Here is a 22,170-nt window from a genome sequence, read left to right as displayed (position 1 = left end):
GGGTGGAGCGGACTAGAGCGGGGTGGAGCGGACTAGAGCGGGGTGGAGCGGACTAGAGCGGGGTGGAGCGGACTAGAGCGGGGTGGGGTGGAGCGGACTAGAGCGGGGTGGGGTGGAGCGGACTAGAGCGGGGTGGGGTGGAGCGGACTAGAGCGGGGTGGGGTGGAGCGGACTAGAGCGAAGTGGGGTGGAGCGGACTAGAGCGGGGTGGAGCGGACTAGAGCGGGGTGGAGCGGACTAGAGCGGGGTGGAGCGGACTAGAGCGGGGTGGAGCGGACTAGAGCGGGGTGGAGCGGACTAGAGCGGGGTGGAGCGGACTAGAGCGGGGTGGAGCGGACTAGAGCGGGGTGGGGTGGCGTGGGGTGGGGTGGGGTGGCCTAGAGGCGGGGTGGAGTGGAGAGGGCTAGAGCGGGGTGGGGTGGAGCGAACTAGAGCGGGGTGGGGTGGCGTGGGGTGGGGTGGGGTGGCCTAGAGGCGGGGTGGAGTGGAGAGGGCTAGAGCGGGGTGGGGTGGAGCGAACTAGAGCGAGGTGGGGTGGAGCGGACTAGAGCGAGGTGGGGTGGAGCGGACTAGAGCGAGGTGGGGTGGAGCGGACTAGAGCGAGGTGGGGTGGAGCGGACTAGAGCGAGGTGGGGTGGAGCGGACTAGAGCGAGGTGGGGTGGAGCGGACTAGAGCGAGGTGGAGCGGACTAAAGCGGGGTGGAGCGGACTAAAGCGGGGTGGAGCGGACTAAAGCGGGGTGGAGCGGACTAGAGCGGGGTGGAGCGGACTAGAGCGGGGTGAGGTGGAGCGGACTAGAGCGAGGTGGGGCGGAGCGGACTAGAGCGGGGTGGGGCGGAGCGGACTAGAGCGGGGTGGAGCGGACTAGAGCGGGGTGGAGCGGACTAGAGCGGGGTGGAGCGGACTAGAGCGGGGTGGAGCGGACTAGAGTGGAGGGTGGGCTGGACTAGAGTGGAGGGTGGGCTGGACTAGAGTGGGGGGTGGGCTGGACTAGAGTGGGGGGTGGGCTGGACTAGAGTGGGGGGTGGGCTGGACTAGAGTGGGGGGTGGGCTGGACTAGAGTGGGGGGTGGGCTGGACTAGAGTGGGGGGTAGACTGGACTAGAGTGGGGGGTAGACTGGACTAGAGTGGGGGGTGGACTGGACTAGAGTGGGGGGTGGACTGGACTAGAGTGGGGGGTGGACTGGACTAGAGTGGGGGGTGGAGTGGGGTGGAATGGGGTGGGGTTAAGTGGGGTGAACTGGACAGGGGTGTGGAGGACTGGAGTTGGGTGGGGGTGGGCTGGACTAGAGTGGGGGGGTGGACTGGAGTGGGGCGTGGTGGAGTGTGGTGGGTTGTGGAGGACCGGAGTAGGGTGGAATGAGGGGTGGACTGGGGTGGAAAGTGGGGTGGACCGGGGTGGAATGCGGGGTGGACTGGATAGATTGGAATGGGGTAGACTGAACTGGGGAGGGGTGAATTGGGGTAGACTGGATCAGAGTGGAGTGGGTTGGGGCAGACTCGATGGGGTGGATTTAAATGGGGTGGATTGGAACGAGGTATGGTGTGGTGGACAGGAGTAGACTAGGTCAGGTTGGATTGAGTGGGCTGGGTTGGATTGTCTTGAGATGGACAGCCGCGGGCCGTGGAGGGAGTTACTGTGGGGCGGGGAGGGGTAGGGGCGGGGTGGAGGGTGCCAAAAACAGGCATATGGATCATTGCAGGTAAGTACACAATTTAATTAATAAAACGAAATTCGTAGCGCGCACAGCATTGCTTTTTGCCATGCACTGCGCGCTACGAATTTCGTTTTATTAATTAAATTGTGTACTTACCTGCAATGATCCATATGCCTGTTTTTAGCACCCTCCACCCCGCCCCTCCCCCTCCCCGCCTCCCTGCCCCACCGTAACTCCCTCCACGGCCCGCGGCTGGAGATGGAATGAATTGGAGTGGGGTGAATTCGATTGCTTTGGGTGGAATAGAGTAGGGTGGGCTAGATTGGAGTGGGGTGTGGTGGTCTGGAGTGTATTGGGTGCATTGGGCTGGAGTGGAGCCAATTGTTTTGAATCGGAGTGTTCCAGGTTGTTTTGGATTGGGGCAGATTGTTTTGGATTGGAGTGCCTTAGGTTGTTTTGAATTGGAGTGTTCCAGGTTGTTTTGGATCGGAGGAGGCAGATTGTTTTGAATTTGAGTGGGGCTGATGAGCCAGACAGGAGTGGGTTGGGAAGATTGCAGTGTGGTGGGTTGGACTGGATTGGTCTGGGGTGGATAGAACTGAGTGGGGTGGACTGGATTGAGTGGGGTGATTTGGTGTGGACTAAGGGGGGGCTGGATTGTTGGGGATTGGAGTGGGGCGGGTTGTATCGGAGTGGGGTGGATTGGGTGTACTGCACGATTATGTGTTAAAACATCATTTTGGAAATTACATACAGGATTTCACTTTCAAAAAATAAATTAGCATTGTCTATGGTAAATTATCTTGTATTGGAAATAGAATTCCCAGAGATGTTTCTTCAAACAAAAAACAGACTGCATAGCGAAAGCATCTGAGTGTTTTGCAAATATTCCATTTGTTTACACATGCTAACATTTGGGAATACATAAGAATAGGATTTATGAAAAACAATTGTTAGTAAATAATTTTCTCGTAAATTAGAAATGGAGTCAAATAAACTTTTTTTATGGGGAGAAAGCTAAAATTCTGCCATTACTTGCTGCAAAAAAAATCAGCTGTCAACTACCCAAGTGTGGAGTGGTGACATGAATGTCTATCAGATTACAGCGATCGCGCTTGCTGCAGAGCGAGAGTCTACAGGTCACTGAATTTGTAAAAAAATAAAATCAACATCTTTGTGCTGAATAAGCATGACATTTTATAGTGCTATCCCAGTACCGCTCAAAAGTTAGGGGACGTTGAAAAACGATCAGAAAAGGGTTTTGGAACGGCATTAAGTCGCCTTTCACCAGCTGCAGAGCATAAATGAAACCAAAGTATTCCGATACCTTTGTGTGGAGTTAGCACTAAAATTGCAAAAACAATTTAAAAAACAGCTGTCACCAGGCGGGCAAGGGTCCCCACCACCAATGCTCATGTGACCCTTAACACAGCCGACAAGCAAGCTTGAAATGCATTGGTTGATTAGTTAAAGGAAGGAGGAGAAACAAAAAATGAAAATAAGCATGCTTGAAATGCATGCTACCAGGCAAAACCTCAAAAAGAAGTAGTTAAAGCAGATGAAAACAGTACTTGGGCCATGGGAGACTGATAAGAGAAACAACAGGAAATAGTATGCCAGAGTCAATAAAAATGGAGGAAACTTACGTGGCAAGCACAGGAAGCAATGAAAAGCAAGGGTGGTATGCAAGCCCCTTTCAAGATGTATAATGAATACAATAGATTTCTCAAGCACTGTGCATTTAAGAGAAACACAGAGGAACACCCAGAAATAGTATGCTACAGCCAATACAACAAGCATTTGCAATGCAATAGGTCTCGCATTATTTAAGTTTGAGCTATTATTATTGTAAATGGCAATGTTTTTTGCTTTATGCTATAGTTTTCTTATGTACATAAAAAGCTACATATAAAGTATTTGTTGTTAAAATTATTTATGCAGTATTTAAATTTGTTTGCATAAAAGAATTTTTTTTTGCAGTAGTTACATTTTGTTTTTATAAAAAGGGACATATAAAATATGTTGCATATTGACATATAATGATGCAGCCCACCTATGACTTATGCAGCAGCAAAATGGCGTCTTCTGCATGATTATAGCCCCTCCCCTCCACATAATTCATCACTTGCCAAATGATGTATCACTTGCCACATAATTCATCGCTTGCCACATAATTTATCACTTGCCACATAATTCATGACACATAATTTATCACTTGCCACATAATGTATCACTTGCCACATAATTCATCGCTTGCCACATAATGTATCACTGCCACATAATTCATCGCTTGCCACATAATGTATCACTTGCCACATAATTCATCGCTTGCCACATAATGTATCACTTGCCACATAATTCATCGCTTGCCACATAATGTATCACTTGCCACATAATTCATCGCTTGCCACATAATGTATCACTTGCCACATAATTCATGACACATAATTTATCACTTGCCACATAATTTATCACTAGCAAAATAATTTATCACTTGCCACATAATGTATCACTTGCCACATAATTCATCGCTTGCCACATAATTTATCACTGCAGGCACAGCCGCACAGTGCTAACACGGGACTTTAAATTGCCAAAACTAAGTCCGCGTTTGTGTGCACTGCATGCAGCAGCAGCCTGCAGTTACCGCAGCTAGTGATTAGTGAAGCAGGTCACACTGTCACAGAGGCTGCCGCATAGCTGCCAAGGTTTCAGAGTGCTGTGTGTGACATTTTCATAATTTCAGTGTAATTATGAGTGCCATTTGAAAGACTTTGAGTGACACTTTCTTGCAAGCCAAATCAAGCAATGAAGATAAGATAAAACATATAAATATCAGAAAGTACACCCGTCTGAGCAACGAGAAACTTTAATACCTTAACTGCTGCAAAGTACCAGAAATGGAACGGCACTAACATAGTGCCCTTATAATCTGAAGTGGCATTTGAGCTCCATTGCACTGACTGGTGATTGCTTGCCTATGATGCAATTTAGAGGAAGACTGCAAACAGCAGAAAACCGTCATGTAGAGATGGCAGGTAATGGAACATCCACCAAAAACTGATGGCTACAAAATCTGTCTTACCTCTCAGCACCCCCCAGTCCCGCCCCTCCTCATTCAGAGGTTGGGTACCGTACATCGGTGTGTTCGATCATGATTGTGAATTGTGGAGTAGCTCCATCGTCACTGAAGCCTAGCAGGAGTGGTGTGGGGCATCAGCTGCTAGCCTGCTACAATTTGGTATGGCATTACGTAAGAAGGCAAAACAAATCTGTTGTTTTTTTCTGCATACACGATGCAGAACATGGTGGTGCTGGTCATGGAAAAATGATCAGTGGCTGCTGACTTTGGCACTGGGAGCCAGGTTCCAAACTCGACTAACCGGCCCAAAATATTGTGATTCTGGGAAAATAATTTAATTTCCACGTGCCAAACAGCTAATGAACTTGACCTTGTAATGAAACTGTGGCGCTAGAATAACCCTTCAATTATACCATCGGGTCACCTTCGCGCCATATAAAAAACACTGCAAAAGAAAGCACGCCCTGGGACTAACTTTCCAGTATGTGTGGAACCCTGGCTGAATAGTGGACTGAATAAGGCCCTGCCCTGCCTGAAACCTCCTTCGCACTATTTGTCTCGTGAAAAACCCGGGTGGCACAGAACGTTGGGGAACACTGAAAAATGTAAATTAAGTACTCACGTAGTTTGAGAGGTGAAGTAAAACTGCACGCAGCTTCAGGGTCAGCGATACCAGGTCCTCGACGCTCCAGTAGCTTGTCTGAATGAGGGTGTATTTAGTTTATAATTTTGAAATAGTAAGGGCGGCTGCAATAATTCGGCGGGGAGTAAATTAACAACTGAGCAACAGGCAAGGCGTTAGCCCGGGTCAGTGCGAGGTGCCTGCAGCAGTATTGTGAACGGCGCCATGATTCAATTTGCGGCGCCACCAGCAAAACGGCCAGCAGTGAGGGGCGGCACCTTCCTCAAACTCCGCGCTCCAGCAGCAGGATGTGCTGCAAAGTGCAAGCACAACCTGACTGGGCCCGGCATTCTAGTCTTTGGTTCATGACGTCAGGCGTCAGAGCCGTGCCGCGGGTGAATGTTCCCGCAGCCCGGCTCGAACAGGAAGCCAGGCAACCTGTGTTGGGACGGGGGCGGGGCCGCAAAAAGACAGGAAGCAGACGGGAGCCTACCCCGCGCTCCTGTGCCCGTCAGCCGGAAGATTGCCGGAAGATTTGCCTCGTGGAGAGCCCCGCCTGCTACTAGGATGACCCGCTGCCTGCCGAAGGAGAGAGGGAAGGAGAGAGGGACACACTAAAAGAACTCGGTGAGTGGGGTGTGAGGGGGGGAGGGGACATGTGCGCGCGCGTGTGTGTCTGTCTGTGTGCCTGTGTGTGCGTGTGTGCCTGCGCGTGTGTCTGTGTGTGTGTGTGTATGCATGCATGCGTGCGTGTGTAAAAAAATCCGATGACTGGTGGGGGGGGTTGCAAAGTGAAAGTAAGCAGCGCGTGTGTATGTGCGCATGCGTGAGTGCTGTGTATGCGTGTGCCTGTGATGTGCGCATGCGTGAATGTTGGTGCGCGTGCAAGCAGCTGAATCCAGCCGGGGAGAAGCGCGTGACAGTTTTTTGTCCCTCATTCCCCCGTGTCAGCTCGCTATAGTCTCCGACCCTGGACTGACGCATCCTTCGGATGCTATTCCAGGGCGAGACCTAAAAAGGAGGAAAAGTAAGTGGCAAGCACAGGAACCAATGAAAAGCAACGGAGGGATGCAAGCTACTTTTAATATTTATATTAACACCTTGCGTGCGGTGCCGATTTCCCCCCGGTGCTGGACATTCCAGAACAGGGTGTGGTCGTGACAGAACCATTCCGTCATCAGCACAGCTCAACCGTGACTGATGACGGAATGGTTCCGTCACAAGCATCGAAGGGGTTAAACACAGTAGATTTCAAAAGCACAGTGCATGCGAAACCTAAAAGGAACTTGGACTAGTGCCCTCATACAGACTCCTAGGGCAGACTTATTTTTTTCTTAAACACCAAAGTGAATTGGCGAGGTTGTGCCACATGCAGGGTTAGTGAAGTGCTGTTGATTGAGCGGTGTAAACACCACTGCAAACACCGTGTGGCATATAAACAGGGGGAAAGTAAATGGTAATCAGTTACAGTCCCTCTCAGAAGTATCAGAAGCTGAGAACATTCACTGCGTTCTCTTCAAAGAAAAAAAGTCAACTCTGGCGGATATTTCTTGGGTTTGTTGCAGACAGAAGGATTTGGAGGCATCAAAAGTAGTTTAGAAAAGTGAAATGGGGCAATGTCAGTTCATCAACATCTCGTATTGTGTAACTTGTGTTTACTGAGCGGACGATGGGCGGGGAGTATGCTTGTGCAAAAGTGACACGAGATCGCACAAGGCTGTTTATAAACATGGTTTATAAACAGGGAGGGTAGCTGAGGGTTCAGGGCTGGTTGGGGGGGATCTTTGATTGCACACTAAGGCTTCATTTAACACAGTGACTGCTTCAGTGCGCAGCTGCAGAGGCATGGTATCACTCATAATAGTGTAGTAGCAGGTCGCTACATTGAAATTAAATATGCACTGTACAATTCTACACCCAGAAAAATAATATCTAAGATAATGGCCTGCCCAAGCAATGACTGAGGATGGATAAGGGGGAGTCAGGGGGGATGCTCGCAGGAGGAGAAAACACACAGAGTAAAGTCGCCCACCAATGCACAGAAGTTAAACCATTTTTTTGTTTTTAGGAGTTGTATATAGCGCAAAATTGACGTGAAGGTATCAGAGCGCTTTACACAAGCACAAGTTAGGTTACACAAAGTCACATTCATTTTTGTTAGGCACTGGGAGATTAAGTGATTTGCCCAGAATCACAGGATGTTGACCATCGTTGCAGAGACTCGAACCCGGTACCCAAGATTTGAGATGGACCGCCCTAGCCAGTCAGGCCATATCCTCTCCCCATTAAAGTTTTCATGCGCGCCTGTGAACTAAAAGCAAAAAAAAGAGGAGGGAAGACTGGCGACAAACTGTAAATTGTCACAAGGATTTTCAAATCTCACACCCATCAAGCATACAGATGTGAAAAGTTTAATGTGTGGTCCAGTATCACGTATTCTCCCTGGTAACGTTTTGCATGTTGAACATCCTTTAGCTAAAAAATGTGTTTGTTGTTTTACAGCGTTAGCACCATAGTGGAGTTACTTGAACCAAGTAACTTGCCAAGTAAAGACCCAGTCACCAACCCGGAAAATCAAAAAGGTAGGACAACCAGCCGAGCACTTCACAAGACACACCAAACATTACTGGTCAGTATAGGGGTCAGACAACTCAATAAAAAGATGAATGACACCGAAACCAAGGAGAATATGAAGCTCTCTATGGCAATCTTTATGCAGCAATAGGTAATGTCTAACAGGAAAAGGGTCAGCCAGCTCCAGAAACCTATACAGGAACTAAAATAAATTAAAACATCAAATCATGCAAATAGGGAAAACTGTGCTACTTTTTGCACATGTATTATGCTGAATTACTCATCTGCAAATACACGGACTACGGCCTGGTGGACCTTAGCAAATCTCTAGAACTATGCCACCTTTACTCTGCATGATTCTTGCTGGGTACATTCCTCCAAAGCCTTCTTGTGCGAGGTGTAGACACAGTGCTGTGTCTGTGCAGCAGGAAACAGTTATGATTTCCATGCAGAATATCGTTACAGGTTTTGGTATTCTCACGGTGGACATGTGGCTCCGCGTCGCGTCTTTCGGTTGGCCATGCATGTGGTGAGAGTTCTCCATGTGGCCATTTGTGCTTCTACTGAAAGTCAGTTGTCGTCAGAAGAATGTTTTCAATGAGATTGCCGTCACCAGGAAAGAGCCGGGGGTAATCTGGCACTGCCGCAGCCACAGTCATGCACAAATACACACCACGATTCAAAGTTGCTCACCCCAACAGGTGCTTAAATAGGCAGGTCGTTGCAGGGGTGTAGTACAACCTTAGAAACAAACAACGTTTCCACCGATGGACTACAATGAGGTCAAATGGTCACCGCGGAGAGGAAGGAATAAGAGCACATCTGACATACTGTGTTGCAGAGTCAAAAAGCCTCAACAGGGAGTACGTCCTGCTCTCTCCTGGCAAAAAGTGCAAGAGCGTCTGCTCTCAACAGCCATCTTATCTTGGGCCAGGTATAAGCAGTGGTGCCAGTCTCCGGTCTCAGCAGCACCTCAAACTAGAGGCAGTGATCCTCATGTTGGGCATAAAGCTTGCTGGGCCTACGCTCTCATCACACAAGCATTCAACACTCTCCTCTTGCCCAGTCTTTCAGCAATGCAAGTTTCTCCTCAGCCCTCTGATTAAGATCAGGCTTGTGATGGGAGGATAGCCCACTTCTCAATGATGCAATTCTGCTGTGACGCCGTTCAGAGCTTCAACTGGAAGTAAAGCAGAATAGTTTGCCCTTGTTCGCAGATGTCAATTTTTAATATAACTCTGAAATTAGGATTTATTTTATTTTTGGAGTACAGTAGAGGGGGTGGTGGTAAAGAGATGGGGCTGAGTTTGACAACTTGCACACTCACAACCAGAGCAGCTCTTGACGTTACAGGGTGATACAACAGGGTTCAAGCCCCCATAAAGCCCACATTCGGAGATGGCAGTCAATTTTTCCTCAATTTCTTTTAGCTTCAGAAAAAAAGAGAGCTAAATATAGCAAAAGTAGAAGGTAAAAAGAGTAGTTTTGTAAGGGCTTCCAGACGCATAGAGCTATCCTGGAAAAACGGAGGTGTGCTTTAATAAAAGGTGTTTAGACTTCCCAGAATTTCCGTTTTAATGTAGGGTAAGTTTATATTCCTGATAAATACTCCTTACAACTCAGATACACGACTGATGTGTATATCTATGCTCCAGTGTATCAGGAACAGATCAGCTGGGTTTTGGCGGACTGTAGCCACCTCAAAACCTTGGGGCCCAGGTACGGAAGACCGCCTATAGCCTCCTTTAATGCCCTTACTTGCTTCGGAGTCGACCCCGCCCAGGGAATTATGAGACAAATTGGAAGGAGAATCAGAAGATCAGAAGGGTGGGAGATTGAGTTTGCTGCCTGGAAGAAACTAGGCATTATGTGACTCCGAATAGTAGGAGAGGGCGGACAGCAAGGAGCAGTGTTAAGACTTCTTGTGTTTCTTTCATTTTTTTGTCTGTCTCGAAGATCTTGATTTTGATGATAAACATTCACAGGATCTACCTTGAAAGCAAGGGCATGCTGTGCCCTTGACTTCAACTGGGACTTTAAACTTCCTGTGATGTTCTGGGACGTAGATCTTTAGACTTGTAGTCTTGGATGGCCTTCAAGGTCACCCTAGCACACTTTTGCATGACCCAAATGGTGTTTGGAGCCCAGGCACCAGAGACCCACCCCGTTAGGATCCGTCACCGACATCTGTTTGTAGCAGAACTTGCACATTTTTAACACTCTCGCTTTAGTAGGTGACATGGCCATAGCCCAGTGGAAAAAAAATTTGAAAGAAATTCTGTAAAGTCTGACAAAACTAGATAAGTGAGTGCTCGGATTGGTGTCAAAATATAGAAAGAAAGGAAGGAAATATCAGCAAGCAGGAGTGGTGGTTATGTAGGGGCCCAGACGTCACTCTCTAAACAGAAATAACCAGCTGTGGAGCTGCATGACAACACCTACCGCCACACGAGGCAATTGCTGAGAAAAATCTCTGAATCTAGTCTGGCACCTGGAGATATTCACATGGTGAGGTATCTGCATTTAGAACTATCCTTCAGAACAATGGTTACTGCTCTATTTAATACTACTTGCAGAGTGTGAGGACTGTAGAAAATGGTATTGGATCAAGCCTCTACAACTATCAAATTATTACAATCAATAGAAATTATATAGAAAGCTAGATACCCATAGCTGAATATAAAATATGACATTTCTGAATTCGTTTAAATAAGTGGCATGGTTAAACTTTCCTTCAATTGCATTGTCAAAGGTCCCATACACACTGCCATCCCCTTCTGAGATAGCCCAACCCTTCATATGCCCCTCATGCGTGCCACTTCCCACACTCCTTGCTGAAATGAAGCGCCCAGCCATGGCAGATAGCACAAACTTATCGCGGAGTGCCTCAAGTTGGTGTGCAGGCAAAAAGGGCATTCCAACAACTATAGATTTCGCTCCCATAAAACTAACTACGTCCTGTCCCGAATTTGGAGATGGTGGTCACAAAAGCTAAAGTATTATCATTTTGGGCAGACTAAATCAGAAGCAGAATTGAGTACTCTCCTGGAGACTAACTTGAAGGATTAAATAATCTCAAGAACATTTTTGGGGCACAGAATGAGCCTCCTAGTCAGGAAACATACCAGTGTGTCACAAAATAGTGGATCAGGAGCTGGGTGGCACAGTAAAATTTCCCAAGGGACTGTTAAAACCATGAGAAGCAAATGTAGTCATAAAAGCAGTCCTCTTGTGTTTGTGCTACACACTGTGGTAGCGTGCCTTACACATACAAATTTGTGGCCAGAGTTTCAACCCACCTATTGCTGCCCATTTGAAACCCAGTTCAAGGGTTTTCCATTTCAATGAACTCTCAAAGTAAATGAGCAGTGAAAAGTGAACTTTCCTGCTAGTTAAAAAGCGTTTGCAGTGAGAGTTTTAAGCACTCAGACCTCTCATCTGGAAGGTTCTCGGGGGGATGGGGGGGGGGGGAACTAAAGGGTATCCATTGGGTACAGGAAAGTGTCGAAACTTTTACTGGTAAATGTTTCAAAGAATAATTATTGTACCCACCAAATACCTGCTTTCTTAAATGCATTTATTGATTTTTTTTTTTAACCAACCATTATCTTTGCATTGAGTTGGGCTTTTTTGCACTTAGCTTTAAGAGACATAATTCTTGTTTTATACTTCAGTCCTGTTGACAACTCCAAGGGGAGACTCATTTCAAGGGTATGGCTAGCATTTTACATGTTAAGTCACGGAGTGACCATTATATTCTTCTGGTACTCAAAATAACTGTTAAATCCATTTGAGTGAAATTCTTAAGCTTGACTTGCATTTTAACGTGAGTGGAAGGTAAAAGATTGAGAGTTACACAACATTGATCACTAACTGCATTGCATTTGATCAGCGGTGATCAGGAAACAGGGGAAGTGGATTGCAAAAAGGCAGATATACACATTCTTGAGGTTGGATGATGAATCAGGGACTTGCCCTAAACTCCAACACCAGCAGTGCGATTGTTACAGAACCTACTTGCCCCTCTGTGAAACAAAGTTCTTTCCAGTGTAGACTTACTACGCAAAAAAGTGATAGGTGCTTGTACCACAGGCCCAAGCTTGGAGCAGGTTTACTAATACTGATTGAAAATCACTGCAATTTTAGAGCGCATAACAGAGGGAGACCATGAACCCCCAACAGGATGGATGTCCTGTGATGGAAACTAAGTCCTCATCCATCAAGACTACACAAGACACTCACGACAATCAAGAGAAAAGAGGAGGTGAAAGATCAGTACAGGGAGGTAGGTATTACTCACGCGGATCTGGAACCCATAGTTGCGCTGCACAGCAAACTCTGGTACATCTGTACAAGTCCGTAAGTCTATCTCCCCGTCCAGATCATCAGTCTACAAAGAGAGGGGACATGAAGCATAGGCGAGGAAAAAACATAAATAAAACGTCCGCTTTATAGATGAGAGACAATCCCATCCCATCCAAGAAGGGGTGGATGTAGGGTGCAGTTACTTTCTCAGAAATAGTGACACTGTGCAGCATCACTCACCTCTTCAGCGTTGGAGTCGCGGTAGTAGCGCAGACTGGTGTCAGTCAGCACAAACCAGTGCTTCTTAAACTGCAAAGACACGTAAAGCCACAATACATAAGCAATGCAAAGTGTACCACGTTCAATACAAACTGTACACAAATCACCTTACTGGAAATCACACAAACTCCACGAACTGTATCCTGAGAACAGTAGCAGGACCACTCCCTTCACAAACCATCAGGAACATGTCAAAATAAAAGTGAATTTCAACTCGTATATAAGGCAGTTACAGTGATCTTACCTCGCCATGTTCGTCCAGAAGGGACATCCATCCCTTCTTGAAGTTCAAGAGATCGGGCTGCGGAAAGAGTTAAAGAAAAACAGCTTAACAAAACTTCTTTTAACAGAGGAAACGCACAGGCAGAGCGAGATGAGTACGGAGCAGACAACGTGGGGGGCAGAATACTTGAGCGGAAGAGAGATGGGGACAAATATGAAGTACTTTGCTCTGAGTAGGGAAGAAGGGAGGAATGGAGGAAGGGTGAGAAGCGCTTCCGAGAGAGATGAAGAGCGGTGAAAAGAGAGAGAGCAGAAACTGCCTGGTGGAGAAATAAAATGCCTCACAGACTCTGTCCAAACGCATACACCCCCCAGTAGGCCTCACTACGGTAGGTTGTTCTGGCTCTGGGCGTGTTGTCACCTCGAACTAAGAAGTCAGCCATGCGAGAGGGAGCTGGGCTTCCGCTCTGCCTCCTCCTGCCCCACCGGAGTGTCGTGTGTGGGTGCTGCCAACCTTGGGCGAGAGCACGACGTGTCTGAGCACTTCGCGGACTCGAGACGCCGTCAAGGTGTCGTTTGCCTTACGGCCTGTATAATCTGAGCGCCTCCTGCCTCCTCAGCCTCGCTGCCAAGTTCCTCCATTATAATAACTTGTCATGCAGCCGCGTGCACCTGTTACGCCCCCACATAACTCCCCTCAGGGGCCCCACGTCCCGGTCGGGATGCACCCTGCCCTTCACCTCCGCCAATGCCGGGGGTCCGGGTCGTCAACGCCCGCTCTGGACCATCGACGGACGCGGTGCCACCGGCGCCCACCCTGGCATGGTGCTCGGCGGCGGGAGACAGAGAAGGGTGCCCGTTGCCCGGGCAGCCATAGGAGGCTCGGGTTGCGGGGCTGACAGCCGGGGGACAGGCCGGGGCCGCATCGAGTTACGCTGGTGAGGACGGAGCGCACAGTCTCTGTGTGTGTGTGTGTGTATGAGAGAGAGGGGAGGGCTCGAGCGCGGTAAATAACCCGACCCGGGTCTCATCTCCGCCCCACAACTATTGAAAACGCTTCGCTTACAAAGACGCCTCATCATCTCATGCTTTGCAAACAGAGGGGTGTCCCGCCCAATTAATAAACATAAGCTTTGAGAAACATTTACCGTACATATATCAACATCTCACACCAAGCACCTCTGAAGCCACAACCAGCAACTAATGTCCTAAAAGGGCTAACCCATGGAGCTTCGTCCAATATACGCATGTACTAAGTGCAGCCACCACTACTGCCCCCCCCCCACATCACAAGCTTTTATAGGGAATCGGTCTCTCCCCATTATTCCACTGCCTTCTCCCGCCCCCTACCTCCCCTATTCCTACCCATTTCCCCCCTACTTAATCCACCTTTCTTACAACCTGAACTACCGATCAACTCGCCTTACCCTCCCCCTCCTCCTCACTCCTTTCCGCTCTTCCCCTTTCCTCGTACCTTCAACTCTGTTCTTACACCTCCCATCTCTCTACAACCTTCACTCCCCCTCCTATGCCTCACATCCCTGCCACCCCTATTTGTAATTCCATCATCTTCTCTCCCACTGACCTTACACCTCCCATCTCTCCACAACTCCCCCCCCCCCCCATGCTTCACAACCCTGTTTCCCCTCTTGGTAATTCCTCCCTTTGACCGCTCAGTCCTTCACTCCTCTCAACTTTCATTCAGCTTAACCCCCCCCCCCCCACTCTGCCTGGTGCCTGTACCCCTACATTCACCTTTCATTACCCATGGTACCTGGCCTGCACCCTCTCTCTTCTCCCCATTCCTGTGGCCTTCCTTTGACCTCCCTCCCCTCCCTGTACAGCCTTTTCTCCTCTCATCTCACTGTATCCATGGCCTTCCCATAACCCCCCCTCCTCCTCTCGCCATCCATTTCCACTTCTCAATTTTCTCGTCCTATGTATGATCTCTATTCTTCACCTCTGCTCAACACCAGTAAAAATATCACTGTAATTCCATCCACTACTTTCTATCACCATCTTTCCCCCCTCAGACCCTTGCATCACATCTCTCTCCCCATTACCTCCTCGTCCTGTCTTCCTCGCCACAGTAATATACATATGAGCCTCCGGCTCCACACAGAACTCCAAGTAAAATAAAAGAGCAGCGTTCTAGTCTCCCCTCCCTCCTCCAATATGGCCCCAGAGGCTTCCACCAATCACATAAAAGGACACATAACAAGCAACTCAGCCAGTTCTTTTTTTCTGCACTTCTCCGAGTGCTGTGGTTTCCCTGCTGGTCAGGTGAGTGGGACGGGGTTCCTGCTTTAGCGGTTCCCCTTGTCCTGTGGTATCTAGTTGGGGGAAGTTAGTTTGCTGTGTGATGCCTTATGTTGGTTTTTGCATAATTTTACCTTCGTTTTCTTAATGTTTTGTTTCCCCCTTCTATTGCCTGACTGCCTCGTGTCCTGCTTCAGCGGACTTCCGTGGTTTGGTTGGTAGACTGGTTTGGTTCTGTTTTCTTATATGCGGGACGCTTGTGTTTTCCACTTGCCGTTTTTCATTTGCTATCCTTTCCCGGCCGCGCGTCCTGCTGAGCGAACGTTACACGGCCAGGTGCAGGATCTCTGGATGCCGGGGGCTTCCGTGTGTGATTTTGCCGGTCTACGGCCTTACCTGCTGCCGGTCTTCGCGCCGGCGGCGTTTCATGCCTCTTCGTTTCCTGCAGAGCGGGAGGCGCATTTGGGGCTGTTTGGGCTTGGCGCGCTGCGGTCTGGGCATTTTCCTACTGCGGCGCGCGGCTCTTCCGGATGTTTTATTACCTTCGGCTTCGGTCCGGGTGGAGTTTGTTGGGTTGCCTAGCAACCTCTGGTCCTATTTTACCGGGCTGTTCTTCGTTATGCCTGTGTTTGTTTACTTTCACTTGGCTGTCGGTCATGGATTCTTCTGATCCTTTGGACGTGGCTTCCGGTTCAGGGGTGCATGTTCCCTCTATGGAAGTTTTGCAGCAGATGATAAATACTGCTGTTTCTGCTGCTTTGCGGGGTCATGTTCCTGTCCCTCCTCCTAAAAAGGCGAGGGTTGATGGCGATGCTGCTGATGCGGATTCCGCGAATGAGGAAGAGGTTGATGTCAGGGGTCGCTTTGTGCAAGGTGCCGACCTGAAGGAGGTGCTGGGCCACATTCGCGAAAACTTGGTGTTCCCTGCTTCTCTGGTGCCTCTGGAAGACGATCTGTTCTCGCAATATCGTCGTCCCGAGCCGGATTCTTTGCCTCTCCATTCCTCTGTCTTGAAGGTCCTGGAGAATGAATGGAAGGATGTGGACAAGGGTTCCTTTCCTCGTTTCTTGAGTAAGAGGTACCCTCTTCAGGATTTTGCGGTGAAATACCCTGCCTCCGTGAAGGTTGACTCTTTGTTGGCTAGCATGTCTTCGCATGGGTCCGTTGTCTCGGAGGACTCTTCTCCTGCTGACCCGGTTGACCGTATGGTGGATGGTGCTGTGAAACGCACTTTTGCGGCTGCCAATTTTTCTATCAGGGCTGCGGCCTATTCGTCTTACACGATCCAGTCCTTACTCAAGGATTTTCAGTCTCTGTCGGAGTTGTTGGACCAGGGGGAGGATGTTTCTTCTACCCTGGCGATGATGGAGCAGCAGGTTCGTCTGCTGTCTGATGTCTCCTTTGATTCGCTGGGGGCTGCTGCTTCTGCGGCCGGATCCTCTGTGGCTGCGAGGCGTCAGTTGTGGCTCCGTTCCTGGAAGGCTGATGCTGCACAGAAAAACTTGCTCATGAAAATCCCTTTTTCTGCGGTTAAACTTTTTGGTTCATCTCTTGACGACATGGTGAAGAAGACGGCGGAGGACCGTAAACTGCTTGCTCCTGACCGTCCTGGCAGATTCCGTGCCTTTGGTTCCCAGCGGTCTTTTGGTACCTCGAAGAGGGGTCGGGCTGGTCAGCCCTTTCGTGGACGGGGGCGTGGCCGGGGTGCTCCATCCTTTGATAAGTCCCGGTTCTCCGGCGCTTCTGCCTCCTCCGCTCCTGCTTCCAAATCCTGACTGGGTCGCTCCTGGTGTAGGTCCGGTTGGGGGTCGACTCACTTGCTTCCTGGACTCTTGGCGGGAGACTGTGTCGGACAAATGGGTGCTTCAGGTGATCTCGGAGGGTTTGCGCATTGGGTTTGCCCGGACGCCCCCAGACTGTTTCAGGGCCACTCCTTGTCCCAGAGATCCTGTGAAACGATTGGCGCTTTTAGACGGCATTGCTTCCCTGGTGGTCAAGAAGGCGATCGTTCCTGTGCCCAGCGATCAGTTGGGGAAAGGGGTGTATTCGATACTTTTCCTGGTGTCCAAGCGCACAGGGGATCTTCGGCCGGTGATGGACCTGAAGTGGGTGAATACTTTCATCCCTCACCAACGGTTCAAGATGGTTTCCCTGCCTTTGATCTCTCAGGGGGATTTCCTTGCATCGATCGACCTGAGGGATGCTTACCTTCATGTTCCTCTTCATCCGGACTTTCAGAAGTTTTTCCGGTTTTGTGTGCAGGGTCGTCATTACCAATTCCAGGCATTGCCTTTTGAGCTCTGCTCTGCTCCCCGGATCTTTACTAAGATTCTGGCTCCTCTTGTTGGGCATTTACATGGAGAGGGAGTTAGTGTTTTTCCTTATCTGGACGACATTCTAATTTCTGCTTCTTCTCTTCCTAAGGCGGAGTTGCATGTCCAGAAGGTGTGCCATGTCCTCACGCATCATGGGTTCCTCGTGAATATGCCTAAGTCCTCCCTGGTTCCTGCACAAGACTTGACTTTCATTGGGGCTCTGTTCAAGACTCAGTTGGGGATGGTGGTCCTGCCCCCTCCCCGTGTTTTGTCCCTGATGTCTGCTGTTCGCTCCCTGTTGGTGGGGGTTTCTCATCCTGTGAGCCTGTGGTTACGGGTTCAGGGTCTGATGTCGGCTTCATTGTTGACGGTGCCGTGGGCTCTCCTCCATATGTACTCGGTGGTGTCCCACATTTTGTCGCATTGGGACCCCTGTTCCCTCGATATGGATGTTCTGGTTCCTATGTCGGAGGAGGTTCGGGTGGTCCTGAGTTGGTGGTTGGACGTGGGTCATCTGTCCAAGGGCCGCCCCTTTCTGATTGTTCCCACCCGCGTGGTCACTACCGATGCCAGCCTGCTGGGATGGGGTGCTACTCTGGGGGTTTCGGCAACTCAAGGGATTTGGCCTCAGTCGGTTTTGTCATGTTCCTCCAACTACAAGGAACTGAAGGCCGTCCTTCTGGGTCTGTTGGAATTCTCGGATCTTGTTCGGGGTCACCACGTGCAGATCCGGACGGACAATCAGGTTGTGATGTCTTATGTGAACCATCAAGGGGGGTGCAGGGTTCGCTCCCTCAGTTGCCTGGCTCGTCGGATTGGTTCTTGGCGGAGGTGCATCTGGAGTCCCTGTCTGCCATCTACCTGCCGGGTGCGGAGAACACTGTGGCGGATTGTCTGAGCCGGGTGTTTCCTTCCACGGGATCCTTGTCTCTCACGAAGTGGATGTTCAGGAGGTTGCGGATGATGTTTGGTTGTCCGATTGTGGACCTGTTTGCCTCCCAGGACAATGCCCAGACCCGTTGTTTTTGCACGATTATGCCTTGCCGGGACGCCTGGAGGGTGGACGCCCTTTCGTTCCCTTGGCCGGAGGGTCTGCTGTATGCGTTTCCCCCTGTTCCCCTGCTTCCAGCTGTGTTACAGAAGATCAAGAGGGAGGGGTCGTTGGTGCTTCTGATTGCACCTTGTTGGAAGCGTCGCCCTTGGTTTCCCCTTCTGAGGGAATTGGCTGTGTCTCCAGGGTGGCCCTTGCCGTTCGTGCCGTATCCTCTGATGGGTCCTCTTCTTCCTCTGCCTGTGTTCCGTTCCCTGAGTCTGCGGGCCTGGCTCTTGAGAGGGAGTCTCTGATGCGTGAAGGTTGTTCGGTGGCTGTGGCTGGTGTCATTCAGCAGTCCCGGAGGCCTTCTACGCTTAAGTCTTATGCCAAGCATTGGGATCATTTTGCTTCTTGGTGTGTTGTTCATGGGCTGTCGTTGGATTCTTTGGATCCAGCTCGCATTCTGGACTTTCTGAACGATGGGTTTGTGTTGGGATTGGCCATTTCGACCCTTCGGGCTCAGTGGGCCGCCATTCGGGCATTTCATGTCCTGCCTTTGGTTTCCATTTCTCCGTTGGTTGCTCGACTTTTTAAGTCTCTTTCTTTCCAGCGACCATGTCCTATCATGTGTCCTCCTCCTTGGGACCTTCCTTTAGTTTTGCGTTCCTTGCAGTTGGCTCCTTTCGAGCCTTTGGAGTCTGTGGACCTGAAGTTTTTGACTCTCAAGGTGGTGTTTCTGGTGGCGATTGCCTCTGCCAGGCGGATGGGGGAGTTGGGTGCTTTCCTTCGTTCTGCCCCGTTTTTGTTGGTTTTGGCGGACCGTGTGGTCTTGCGCCCTCATCCCACTTTTGTTCCTAAAGTGGATTCTTTTTTTCACCGGTCTGCCGAGGTGGTTCTTCCGGTTCTGTGTCCTGATCCCTCCTCGGCTGAGGAGTCCCTTTTGCACCTCTTAGATGTTCGGCGTGCCTTGCTGATTTACATATCTCGCACTTCTCCTTTTTGTAAGGTTGACTGCTTGTTTGTAAATTATGGTTTGTCGCGTCAAGGTATGAAGCCCTCCCTGTCCACGATCAGTCGGTGGATTAAGGAAGCCATTCTTTTGGCTTATGCTTCGGTCTCTGTGGTTCCATCTCTTCCTATTCAGGGTCGTTCCACCAGGTCGGTTGCTGTATCCTGGGCTTCTTTCAAAGGGGTGTCTATGGAGGATGTTTGCAGGGCTGCTACGTGTTCTTCTCCGCATACCTTCATGTCCCATTACCGCCTCCAGATTGGGGGTGGGGGTTCTGTTTCGTTTGCCTCTTCTGTTTTGACTGCTGGGGTGCCTTAAGAGGTTGTCCATTTTTTGGGTTGTTGTGCCTCTGTATATTAAATATATGTTTCGCTGCACTGATGGTGTGGTCTGTTTTCCTTACATGAAGCTGATTGCTTTGGTATCGGCTCATATGTATATTACTGTGGCGAGGAAGACAGGACGAGGAGGTAATGCCCCGGTTACTTACCGGTAATCTTCATTACTCCGAGTCCATGTCTTCCTCGCCACAGTATAGTTTCCCTTCCCTCCCGGCCCTGGTGGTGGCTTCATGTCTGCGGCTTGGTTTTCAGGCTGAGTTGCTTGTTATGTGTCCTTTTATGTGATTGGTGGAAGCCTCTGGGGCCATATTGGAGGAGGGAGGGGAGACTAGAGCGCTGCTCTTTTATTTTACTTGGAGTTCTGTGTGGAGCCGGAGGCTCATATGTATATTACTGTGGCGAGGAAGACATGGACTCGGAGTAATGAAGATTACCGGTAAGTAACCGGGGCAGTCCCCCACAACCCACTGTCCTCCTTCGCCTACTTCACTTCCTCCCCCACCTTCGACCTTCGCACCCCAACACTCTCCACGGTCACTCACTTCCCTCTGTCTTCCTTAGCCTAAGCCACGCCCTCCATTAACCACTGAGCCACCCTTCACTCCGTGCTCAGCTCACCTCTCTCTGGAAACTAAACTTGATTCTCGAATCTCTTCCATTTCCCAGCTTGAAGCGTCCATTTCGCTCTTATGTGCTAAAATAATCCCCTCCCCGAATAACCTCCTGAGGAGTTCCTTGCTCCCACGCCCCAATTAAGCTAACCACAGTCTGTCCTCTACAGACATCTCTAACTTACTGGCTAGCATCAAGACTACCAACGTCAATTCCCCTCCACTCGCCTCTCATAACAATTCTACTCAATTTACCATTCAGACCATCTCTTTCGTCAGAACTTACCAGCCTCCCCCTCAAGGGGCAACCTCATTCAAGAATCTAATCCCTATTCCCCTTAACAGTCCAGACACTCACATCACCAAAACAGTTGCGTCAGAGCTACACCTTATGCTCCATAACTGCAGATCTGCAACCAAACACAAACTGGAAATCTCTGACACTATCACCCACCAGAATCTCGACATGCTCTTTCTCACTGAGACCTGGTTTAATGACTCTTCTCCCACTTCATTTGATCTTTTGATACCTACTGACAACTCTATCCTCAGAAACGACAGAACAGACAAGATCGGGAGAGGTGTTGGATTATCTTCAGAAACTCCCTTCAAATCAAAGCCTTTCCCACCATCCTCTTTTGCACTTTTGAATGCCTTTGCCTAGAACTCCAAGTTCATCACGGCTCACCCTTCATGTTCCATGCCATCTTCCACCCGCATGGTAATTGCTCTTCCTTCATGGAGGAACTCTACTTCATTAGTGACCAATATTCACAAAGCGACAAGCAGATCTTCCTAGGTGATTTCAATCTCCACTGGGGCTCCATGGAAGACTCTGCTGCCAACAAGCTTGCAACCTTTCTCTCAGCTAACGATCTTGCCCAACACTGTTCGGAAATTACACACACCAAGGGCTCAATTCTGGACCTTGGTTTTTCTAAATCAGACCAGCTTATCATTTCTCCCCCCATCCGTTTAGACTGGTCAGACCATCTCCCCATTCCCTTCCGTTTTCACCTCTCGCACATTATAACTCTTGACCAACCTAAAAGAGCCTCTACTTGGTTCCGCAACACAAAAAACATTGATCTTGGGACTCTATGTGATTCTGCTAAGCGTTCACTTCCTAGTCTAGACCCCAATACGGATGTCAACGATCACACTCCCCATTGCCTCTCAATCCTTGCAGTCAAAACCGACAAGGTTGCTCCACTCCAAAGCAAAAGGAAACACCCCACCCCCATCAGCTCCTTGGTTCAATAAAGCTCTCTATGACGAAAGGAAAAACCTTAGAATCTTGGAGAAACATTGGAGACAATCTTCATCCACCTCCAACCTCTCTCTTTTACGTTCAAAAAGATCCAAATACCATAAGCACATCTTCCAGGAAAAAACATCACATTTCAGATCCCTCCTCGATTCAGCTAAAAACAGACCCAAAAAACTTTGACCTCATCAAAAACCCAAATTGTTCTCCCTAAACCATCAAACCCGAGGATGCTTCAAAGAAAGCAACTGAGTTCGCTATATTCTTTGATCAAAAGGTAAAATCTCTGGTGGAATAGGTCACCCACCCCACCCCCACTGAGTAGCGAAAATCCTTAGTCACTTGGCAGAACTTTGCCACCATCTCGGAAGATAATCTCCTCAAATGCATCCTCGAAACCAAACCCTCCATCCATTCTTCTGACCTCCATACCCAGGGTCATCGGCATTGATTTCTATACCAACACTCTCTCCTATTGGACCAGGCTAATTAATCTCTTCCTCCGTCAAAGATCCCTCCCAGTTGACCTCAAAACAGGGCAGGTTATCCCTCTTCTAAAAAAAACCTTCGCAGATGCAAACAACCTCAATAAC

The 22,170-nt window shown here is 49.3% G+C and overlaps 1 protein-coding gene across 3 annotated transcripts in view; it reads right to left on the bottom strand.

The window, feature by feature from the left end:
• TRIOBP (TRIO and F-actin binding protein) overlaps nt 1-22,170 on the bottom strand; it is a 246,669-nt gene that overhangs the window by 110,647 nt on the left and 113,852 nt on the right. For 2 of the 3 annotated variants that reach the window (XM_078684096.1, XM_078684100.1), the window contains exons 2-4: nt 12,765-12,821; nt 12,482-12,550; nt 12,237-12,326 (exon numbers count right to left, since the gene is read on the bottom strand). In XM_078684096.1, coding sequence (XP_078540222.1) covers nt 12,237-12,326; nt 12,482-12,550; nt 12,765-12,821 — 216 coding nt within the window. Of the gene's footprint in view, nt 1-12,236; nt 12,327-12,481; nt 12,551-12,764; nt 12,822-13,163; nt 13,246-22,170 lie in introns of those variants that run through there. The other variant, XM_078684103.1, reaches the window with a different exon arrangement.

Source organism: Lissotriton helveticus, chromosome 1_1 (assembly GCF_964261635.1).
Source record: "Lissotriton helveticus chromosome 1_1, aLisHel1.1, whole genome shotgun sequence".
Classification (NCBI taxonomy): Eukaryota; Metazoa; Chordata; class Amphibia; order Caudata; family Salamandridae; genus Lissotriton; species Lissotriton helveticus.
Note: the sequence above shows the minus strand (reverse complement) of the source record. Positions and strands in the feature narration are given on the sequence as shown.